This window comes from Vigna radiata, unplaced genomic scaffold, assembly GCF_000741045.1.
Source record: "Vigna radiata var. radiata cultivar VC1973A unplaced genomic scaffold, Vradiata_ver6 scaffold_43, whole genome shotgun sequence".
NCBI lineage: Eukaryota > Viridiplantae > Streptophyta > Magnoliopsida > Fabales > Fabaceae > Vigna > Vigna radiata.
The window spans coordinates 1,240,107-1,250,391 of record NW_014542924.1 but is presented as its reverse complement, the minus strand read 5'-3'; the positions used below and the strand labels follow the sequence as shown (position 1 = coordinate 1,250,391).

The 10,285-nt window shown below is 28.6% G+C and overlaps 1 protein-coding gene across 2 annotated transcripts; it reads left to right on the top strand.

Moving 5' to 3' along the window:
* The first annotated feature begins 9 nt into the window (after positions 1–9).
* Positions 10–1,784, top strand: LOC106752739 (sugar transporter ERD6-like 4). Of its 2 annotated transcripts, XM_014634481.2 has the most exons (7): positions 10–139; positions 243–323; positions 429–513; positions 966–1,013; positions 1,104–1,165; positions 1,270–1,329; positions 1,715–1,784. In XM_014634481.2, the coding sequence occupies exons 1-7, from the start codon at positions 53–55 to the stop codon at positions 1,724–1,726; spliced, it is 435 nt and encodes a 144-aa protein (XP_014489967.1). In that variant the 5' UTR covers positions 10–52; the 3' UTR covers positions 1,727–1,784. The 2 variants fall into 2 exon arrangements, with proteins under 2 accessions (XP_014489967.1, XP_022632960.1); XM_022777239.1 differs by lacking the exon at positions 1,715–1,784 and having other exon boundaries at positions 1,270–1,383.
* The last annotated feature ends 8,501 nt before the right edge of the window (positions 1,785–10,285 follow it).

The window sequence follows — 10,285 nt, the reverse complement described above, 5'->3', positions numbered from 1 at the left end:
TTTTCCTTTATGTTATTTATTCTCCCCGATTGGTGGGGAAGTATAGGCCAAGATGGGGATGACGGATGAGTTTGAGACTTCTTTGCAAGTGTTAAGAGGATTTGACACTGACATATCTGTTGAAGTTTATGAAATTAAGGTATTTTTTTGGGTCATTGTTGTGTGGCTAAATTTTTCCAGGTGCAACTAAGATTTTGGAATGTGTTTTGAAACATGCANTGCTCATCATTTTGCTTTTCTAGAGATCTGTGGCTTCAACAGGAAAAAGAGCTGCAATCCGATTTGCAGACCTAAAGAGGAAAAGATATTGGTTCCCTTTAATGGTATAATATGATGTTGTATAATTTCTTTTCTAAATCCTTTCTTCCCAGCACTTATTGTCATTTATCCAAAAAGTCAAGCATTCTTTGCTAACTGAGGTCATACAGGTTGGTATTGGATTACTTGTTCTTCAGCAATTATCTGGCATCAATGGAGTTTTGTTCTATTCAACCACCATCTTTGCAAACGCAGGTTTAGACACCTATTAACTGTTAAATTATATTTAATTTTGGTTGACAATTTTATTGGTTGGGGTTGAGGATGTGGTCGAAAGTGGCAGGAGGGTGATTGGTGTTCAATAATNTGTAGGGTGAAGGGAGTTTTAAGCCTTCAAATACTCAAAATTCCTTTACATGAAGTATAACATGGTTTGAGATGTTAGATATATGTTGGAAATTGTAACTGAATATCATAAAATCCACTTCATTAGTTCATTTCACTGCTCAGCTGATTTTAATGTTCAATGATTTGTTTGACTGAAAGGAAAGCAAAAATGGCCAATTCTGATTTACTTCANTTATCTTTTTTTGGTCGAGTTTTCATACTTGGTAACAAAAACTGGTTTTTGGATTTAGATTACAGTTGTAATGCCTCCCGGATTTGAGTTGCTCCTAATATGGTGTCTGATTTATGTGTTGTAACAGGAATTTCATCAAGCGATGCTGCTACAGTTGGACTTGGAGCCATTCAGGTTGCATAGTAAAGCCTAGACTACATATCATGTTTAACGTGAATATAATTATTTTGAGTTCTGTTCTTATTATCAGCTTTCTCTTTTCAAGTCATAGCAACTGGAATTGCAACGTGGCTAGTGGACAAAAGTGGTCGGAGGCTGCTTTTAATGGTGAGTATGAAGCAAAATTCATTCTGTTATCACCGTTTTCTATTATGTTCCATACTAAAATATGGTTAAGTTAAATGAAATTTGATCTCTTATCACTTTTGCAGATATCTTCATGTCTAATGACAATTAGCCTTGTCATTGTTTCAGCAGCATTTTATCTAGAGGTTGGTAATAGTAATGGTACTATCTTAATTAATTTCTAGTATATTTTTTTCACTTTAGTAATTGAGCAGTTTGGGTGTTTTTTCCTGGAAACATGTAATAGAATTATGATTGTTTGGCTTTGATTTTCCTTTGAATTTAGAACNTGTCTTAATNTGTATTGTATAAAATGACTTCAGTTTGGAAAATGGAATATTTATTTAATCATGTTATTTATCATATATTGGATGCAGAACAATTATATACTATATTCGATGCTTATGCACTTGAGATTATGCACTTCAGTTTGGCTTTTTTTAGTAGTAATCTTAGACTTTTCCAACTTTGATTAAATTGTGTTTAGTATAGTGTTAATTCTTAGTAATGATTTTTATTCAATCGGTGTAGGTGCTATTTTGATTATGCAATGCTTAGAGGAGAATTGGGCATGAGTTGCTATGAAAGTTTGTAAGTGTAGCTGNTGTAAACANTAGTTAAGTGGCTGCAACGCTGGAATTTTGCTGCCATGGTGGAATTAATCAAGTGGATGATGTTCTGAAGTGTAATTGCTTTCATTATGCACCTCTATANTTAGTTTATCTATGTTTATTCTCATTGCTTACTGTTTTGGGAGATTGACAGATAAATGGAAAGCATTCAATAGCCATAGTTTTTTTGTGAACATGTAGTAATTGAAAGGCTTGGATGTTAAGTGTTTTTTTTCTCTGTAAAAATAGAATTTATTATTGAATATTTAGTTTTTTTTAATAAAAAAGAAAGCCCATGGGCTGGCCCTGACCCACAGGGTTTTGGGGCTTTTTAGCCCCTGGGGCTTTTTTAATAAAGAGCTTTTTTGGCCATGTGGGCTTTTTTGGCCCCAACCCACATGGGCTAGGGCCAGGGCCTATTAGAGGGGCCTAATTGACAGCTCTAGTTATTATAGAAGTTAGAAACATTGTAAATGAGATAATTGTTTAGTTAAATGAGTTTTTATAATGCTATGATTTATCCTCTTTCAATGATTTGTGGTTAAAATCAGGTACCATCTATGAATATAATCTTGAGATATTTTGTTCGTTGCAAGTATTTTATAACAACAAATGAAATAAGGTGTTTTGGTTTGAAGTGCATATAGGATGTTATACTCTATCTTTTAATGTCAAGCATATGCATAACAATGGCGAAGTGTTCGAGGATTATTGGATTTAAATGCACCAAATATCAGATACTGGTGATTTTGGAACACAAAAAGTTTGTCAGCTTATAACAACATTGTTGTTTTTAAAGGATGCATTGCTCCATTCGTTGTGTATGACACACCAAATTTCCCTAAAGTGGTGTAGTTCAAAATTAAAAATTTATTGTGAGATTTTTCACATAGTTTTCCGATATATGTGACTAAGTGGATGACATGATTCTTTTATGATAGCAATTGTTATTGATTAAAGTTGGTTATTGCATGCCTTTTTTGCAATTGCATGATGTTGGCAAACGGTCTTAAGGTAATCAACCACTAATGTATCTTATTATAGCTAGCATTGGGAAGGAATTATTTTGGTCTCATTCACTTTGAGTTTAAAATCCCTAGGTTTTTCCAAGTTATCTGATTACTATTTGTTAGATGATTTGCTCCACTGATCTATTTGAAAATATGCAATGACGTGGTTTTTAACTAATTTGATGTATCTTACGTCCCAATAGTCAGTTTTGTTGCATTTATTCTTCTTTTCATAGATTACAAGAGTATTGTCATCATGTTAGCCTGACAACTCATGCTAATTTCAAAACATTTGTAAAGTCAGCTAGAGTAGATTTCTATCCTCTGGGTGGTGATCCTTGTGTTTTGGCAAAGATGTAAGAGATCTCATTCAATACTTCCATTAATGTCTAATCATTTATTCTCAGTCTACTTGTACTTTTTAATACTTTTAAGGTATACTGAGTTTTCATATTTCAAGATTAAAATTATCGAATGGTCATTATGTTTATAGATGAATATCAATTTGGTCTTTTTTTTTTAAGTTATCTCAATTAAGTCTTGAATTTTGAAAATGTGATGCAATTTGATCATTTATGTTAAACTAATAACGTTAACTCAATGCCACATGTTAGATGGGACTTTTTTTATTTTTTATTTTTAATTTTAATTTAAAAATAAATTGCTACGTGTTAAATAAGGATTCTACTACATGACAAAGATAGTGTGAGATGATAATAATAATGTCACGTGTCATTATTGAAGTAAATGTCATGTAAAAAAATCTCAATTTAATTCTTTTATTTCTATCTGTTCTCACTTTTGTCCTATTTTTTTTTAAATTGTAACAATTTTATCCCTTTCTAAATTAAGATAATTTAACTTTCATATACATGTATAATAATATATTCATTACAGTAGATATTTTTATTAAATATTTTTAACAATATTAAAGTTATATTTTACATTGAACTTTATTGAGATTTTGTTTCAAATATTTATATATTAATAATTTCTATACAAATTTAGATTTGGTTTAAAAATAACAATACTATAAATTTAAATATAAAATTTTAATTTATAAAAATTTAAAATAAATATATTTAAAATTTAATAAATAAATTCAAAAAAAATTCAATGTAAAATATTAATTTAAATAAACTTAATATTATTAAAAATATTTTTAAAAATATTAAGTTTATTTAAATTTATATTTTATATTTTATTTAAATAGACTGGGTTTGCCTGATTTGTCATCTCTAATAAATTTTATAATTATTATAATGATAGTTTTATTAAAATTCACATTTTTATTAATATTTTTAATAAGATTAAGTTTATTTACATAAATATTTTACATTGAATTTTATTTAAATTTTAAATATATTTATTTTAAATTGTTATAAAAATATTTTAAAATTTTATATTTAAATTTATAATATTGTTATTTTTAAACCAACTCTAACATTTGCATAAAACTTATTAATATATAAGTATTTCAAAAAAAAAATTAAATAATTCAATGTACAATATAAATTTAATATTGTAAAAATTATATCATAAAAATATCAATTTTAATGAAAATATCATTATGCATCAATATAAAAGTTAAATTTGACGTTAATTTAAAGAGGGATAAAATATCTCCAATTTAAAAAAAAAAAAAGACTAAAGTGTGACCAAATACAAACAAAATGACTATATTGAGATTTTTCACATAACACTATATAATGACACTTGTCATTATCACTGTCACATTACACTATCTCTATCATATGATAGGATCCTTATTTGTACATGATAGTTTTAAAAAAAAAAGAAAAATTTTAAAAAATTTAAAAATAAAATCACTGACACATAATATTGAGTAAACATCATTAGTTTTATATTAATAGTAGGGTCAAAATTGCATCATATATTTAAAATTAAAAACTCAATTGAAACAACTTTAAATAAAATGACCGAATTAAGATTCGTTCAAACATAAGGATGATCGAAAGATTTTAAGTTATACGATAAATTATCTAAATTTCCAAGTGTTAAACTCATCAATGCAAAATAGATACTCTATCGTATCTTGCTTGCCTATAACCTAAAGCATATATAAAATAGATAAGGATGTATTATGTATGATGGCTATTATTACTACCAAGGAAAAAAAATACAAGTTTTTGGATTGTATCTTATTATAACCACTAATGTATCTTATTATGTATCATCTTTATTGAAAGGAAAACAACATTTTATTATGAATATTTTCATGTATAGAGTAGCTCCTTATTTTACCCTTTTCAATGGCTAACATTGACTTTTTGCTGGGTTGTTTTGTTTCAATTGTTGTTGTGACCAATAGCTAGGATTTCAGTTACAGAAAGTTCTTCTCCTCAGCTTACTTTTGCTATTTTGCATCAATTTATGAAAAATCAACTTTATTCCATAGACTTTTTTAATAAGAGATTCTTTTAGTTTTGTGGACTTTTTTATTCCCAACTCAGATGAACTAAGGACTTAATCCTATGATACAGATTTATTTGGCAGTTGATTGGTAAAAGTAAGTTAATATTTATTTTTTGAATAATTCGTACACTACAGTTTACCCTGGCATATTATTCTTATTGTTAGGTGTTGAAACGTCCTCTTTTAAAGTCCAAGAATATTGAATGAAACATCATCTTTTAACCAATTATAAATTATATACCTGCCATTTTATCAAAAATGAAAAATAAATACACCTTGAAAAAAAAAACTAAAGAAACATATTAGATTTTATAAGCAGATTAAATGCGTAAATAAATCTGAGAAAAATTAATATCAAGAGGATAAATATCAATCAGTTATAATAAATTTATATAATTCATCTTATTTGGAGAAATTTATAACTCACTCTAAGTTCCGGACATTAAATATTTCATGTTTTTAAATCACTATTAAATATTTTTTATGGATTAAATTACCAAAATGATTATTTTTAAATAATTTATTCGATTTTATTTTTTTAAATGTTAGCCTATATTGAACTGGAGAGAAGTAGGGACCAGCTACATATTGGGCAAATTGGACTCGTCTTGTAGTTAGTTTGCCCCACTCCCCACCTAATTTTTGGCCCGCATTCAGAAGAGCTTTGACAGGAGAGAATTCACATAACCATTCCCTACCTAATTTATTTATTTATTTTACGTAAGGGAAGTTTAAACATCATATTGTGTGATATTTTTAATGATATATAACTTAGTTTTTAAAATATTCACAAGCCTTGTTTATATTAATATTAATTACCTGAGTACAGAAAAGGATACTAGTAGATCTTTAGAAAAAAAAATTATGTAGAATTTAGAGTGTTAAATATAAAAAATGTTAAAATTAAATAAATATTATTATTATTTTTTGTGTAAAAATTGGGAGTGAAAGCTTTCAAATAAAATAACTAATGAAGTTTCTTTGTTTCGATAGGAATAATATCTGTTTTTATTTTAAATTAAATATAGAGGTAGAATGAGTATGTATATATTTGTTTCATTTTTATTTTCCTACAAGTTTCAATATTTATCTCATAAACTTATTTTAAATTATTAAAATAGTTTTAATTTTTATTTAATATAAAATATTATATCAGCTCTTTAATCTTTTAACTTGGTAATTTATTTATAAGTGGTTTGATATTTTTGTAATATTTTAATTTAATAATATATAATTATTAAAAGGAACATCACACATAAAGGAACGAAAAAACAAATAACTCAAAGAAAATATGAATATAATATCAAATATACATATTTTTACAAAGTTTTATACAAACTCCTTATGATAGATCATCTGCCACTTTCACCATACAATCGTCTTCCTTTACACAAGTATGAATCATTATTAGAATTCAGGATAGCTTTATAAGATAGAACATTCCTTAACTCAATTGCACACACTAAATATATGCTACCATAAAATCTCCTTACAAGATCTATAAAATTACGCCAAACACATACAATGCTCATAACCAATACCAACTCATCATCATCATAATATCATACATGCATAAACATCATATATAGTCATAATCATGTTATTCATCCATAAAACGTCAAAACCCATAATAAACATACATAGAACTCATAGTAAATTACTTCCAATAAGCAAAGATTAGAAAAAAAAACAGAAAACCACATTAATGCACCTACTAACGCTTAGTGCAAAACCACTTGCAAAAGGAGCGCCCAACGTTAGCTTTGATGCTCAGTATCAGAGCACTCACAAATTGTCTCACTTTAGCGAGACTAACATGTTGCTTAGTGAATTATGAGGAAACAAGTTTCGAACTTGCAAAGAAAAGTGGTGTTTAACGATATTTTGTCACCGCTCAATGCCATACCATTCACATTTTTTGGTTGCTCGGCGAGACAAACCTAGTGCTCAGTAGTACTCTATAGCTTAAATGTCACCATACCTTCAATGCCAAGCTTGCGTTCAACAACACACAAGTATTGCTTAATGCCATATCAGAAAAAGTAAGTTCAAAATTGTTATTTGGGGAACTAGGGACCTATTCCGATGATCAAATTAGTTTTCCTGACTTAATACTTGGTTCAAAAACAATTTTCAATATAAAACTACTTACTAATTTGCTCAAATGGTCAGATCCTCAATTTCCCAACTCAACACCAATTCAGACAAGATCAAGCAACATACAACCACCAAACACAACATAATTTCAGTAGGCTCAACTACCAATTTTAACAAATCAAACATTCAAGTTCAAATTATCGAAGTAGCAAAACTTAAAACAAGAGAAAATTAGCTCTCCATACCTAAAAAATGACCAAACCGCTCTAAAAAGCCTATGAAAGCTCCAATCCTACGAACAACAAAAACACGATTAATGTCACCATTAGAACCACTGATCAACAAAATCTTATAGAAGACTTTGACATCACATGCAATCACATATGGTTCACATGCAAAGAAAGACAAAATTGACAAAGGAAAAGGTGTAGAAAACCAACTTACTCTATCAAATAAATTGATCGGATGAAAGTGGAGAGTCGCCTTAAAGATTTACGTGGTTGTCTCTATTTTTCAAACAGATAAATAGGGACTAAGAACTCCTAGAAAGAAGTTAAAGAACTCTAAAAAAAGTTATTTATAAAGAAAAACAACTTTTGAACATATATATATATATATATATATATATATATATATATATATATATATATATATATATTGTTGGTTGAACAATCGGTATCGTTCAGAGATAGAGTATAACGTAGCGGAATAAAACTTAAAGTAGCGGAAAGTGTGTTTGGTCCCAACTCAAGTTAAAGTGGTCTGTTTTAAAAATTTATTATCTAAGAGAACTTTTATCGAACAGTTGGAGTGTTAAAAGTTTAAAGAGTGTAGGGAAGAGAAAAAATTACACAAATGATTTTTATACTAGTTCGAATCAAAAGATTCTACGTTTTTCACTAAAAATATAGTCGTACAGATTACAAGATAATGAAATAAGTAAAGGATAGAAAACACCTTCCTTCGACAAACGAACCGAAAGAGCTTCCTTCGACACACGAACTGGAAGCGAACACTCTGCCAACTCGAAGAGAACCGCTCTAACTTTCGACACACGAAACGCGAGCTTCTCCTATTCACGAGACTAGGCAGAGCACCTTGACAACTCAAAGAGAACCGCTTCGACTATCGACACACGAAACACGAGCTTCTCCTATTCATGAAACTAGGTAGAACACCTTGCCAACTCGAAGAGAACCGCTCTGACTATCGACACACGAAACGCGAGCTTCTCCTATTCACGAGACCAGGCAAGGGAATTGAACTAGCTTTTGAGAACTTCCTCAGACAAACTGTATTCTACAAAAGTTCTATGTTCAAAAGTTGTTTTCTGAAGTTCTCAAAGCACCTATTTATAAGCCGAGGGTCAGAAACTAAAAAGTCATCTCCCAATTGCCACAAATAATCTATTATCATAAGTGATAATCGATTATTTGAGTCCGTTATGGGGTTTTTAAAAATGTGATGATCGATTATTCTAAGGAATAATCGATTATTCCAAAGACTTGGGCAATACTGAATCAGACAAAGATAATCGATTATTCTATGCAATAATCGATTATTTACGTGATGACTTACTAAAAACGAAAACTTCTAAGACTTTTTACATCTTTATAATTAATCCTATACATTTTTTTCTACCAAATGCATTTAACAAAGATGCACTTAGAGTCTTCAATTCTTCAGCTTTTATCATCATCAAAACTTTACAATAGCTTCAAGATACCAGTACTCCTCATTGGTAATATATATATATATATATATATATATATATATATATATATATACACACGTCTGTTTTTCAGTTGGTACATTTTAGCAATGTGTACCGGGTTATAGTAGACAAATATACCCTCAAATATTATGGATTCTAAGTTTTAAAGTAAATGGTATTTGAATAATTTTCATTTTCAAAACTAAAANAAAAAAAAAAACAAGAAACCCTCAAACCCTTACTCACATTCCTCATTCCTCTCAACCCTTTCTCTTTCATCTCTCTCACTCCAACATTTTCTCTATCATCCTATGGTAGATCCAACTGAAAAAAAAATAGAAATATTCGTCGTTAAACAATTTACCTTTGTAAAGAGTTGAGTCATTGGCAAATTCGCCATCAAGCAAAGTTTCATTCAAGATCTCTTCAATTTCATCATCTTCACTAACCTCTCTAATTTCATCATTTGCAGATGTTGAATCATCTCTTAAAAAACCTCTAGGCCAATTACCAAGTCCTTCTTATGTCATTATGCTTGTGAAAATTAGATAAAATTAGATAAGACAAAAATTATAAAATGAAAACTCACTATAAAATCATTTTTTGTAAATTGTTTAACAACGAGTGTTTTTTATTTTTTTTTTCAAGCCAATTGCCAATTCCTTTGATGTCGTTATACTTGTGAAAATTAGATAAAATTAGATAAGACAAAAAAATATAAAAGGAAAACGCATTATAAAATCATTTTTGTAAGAATTTGTTTAATAGGGGGTGTGTTTCTGATTTTTTTCAAGGCGAATTACCAATTGCTTCATATGTAGTTGTGTTTGTAAAAAAAATAGATAAAATTAGATAAGACAAAAATTATAAAATGAAAACTCATTATAAAATCATTTTTTTTAAGAAATTGTTTAACATCCAATATTACTTATTTTTTCAATTGGGGCTACAGGAGAGATGACAAAGACGAAAAGGTTGGAGAGAGATGAAAGAGAAAGGGTTGAGAGGGATAAAGAAGGTAAGTAAAGGTTTTCGGGTTTCTTGTTTTTTTAAGTTTTGAGAATAAAAATTATTCAAATATCCTTAACTATAAAACTTAGAATCCATGATATATAAAGGTATATTTGTCTACTATAATTCAGTACACATTGTTAAAATATATCAACTAAAAAAGAGGCGTACGCGTTAACAAACTCATATATATATATATATATATATATATATATATATATAT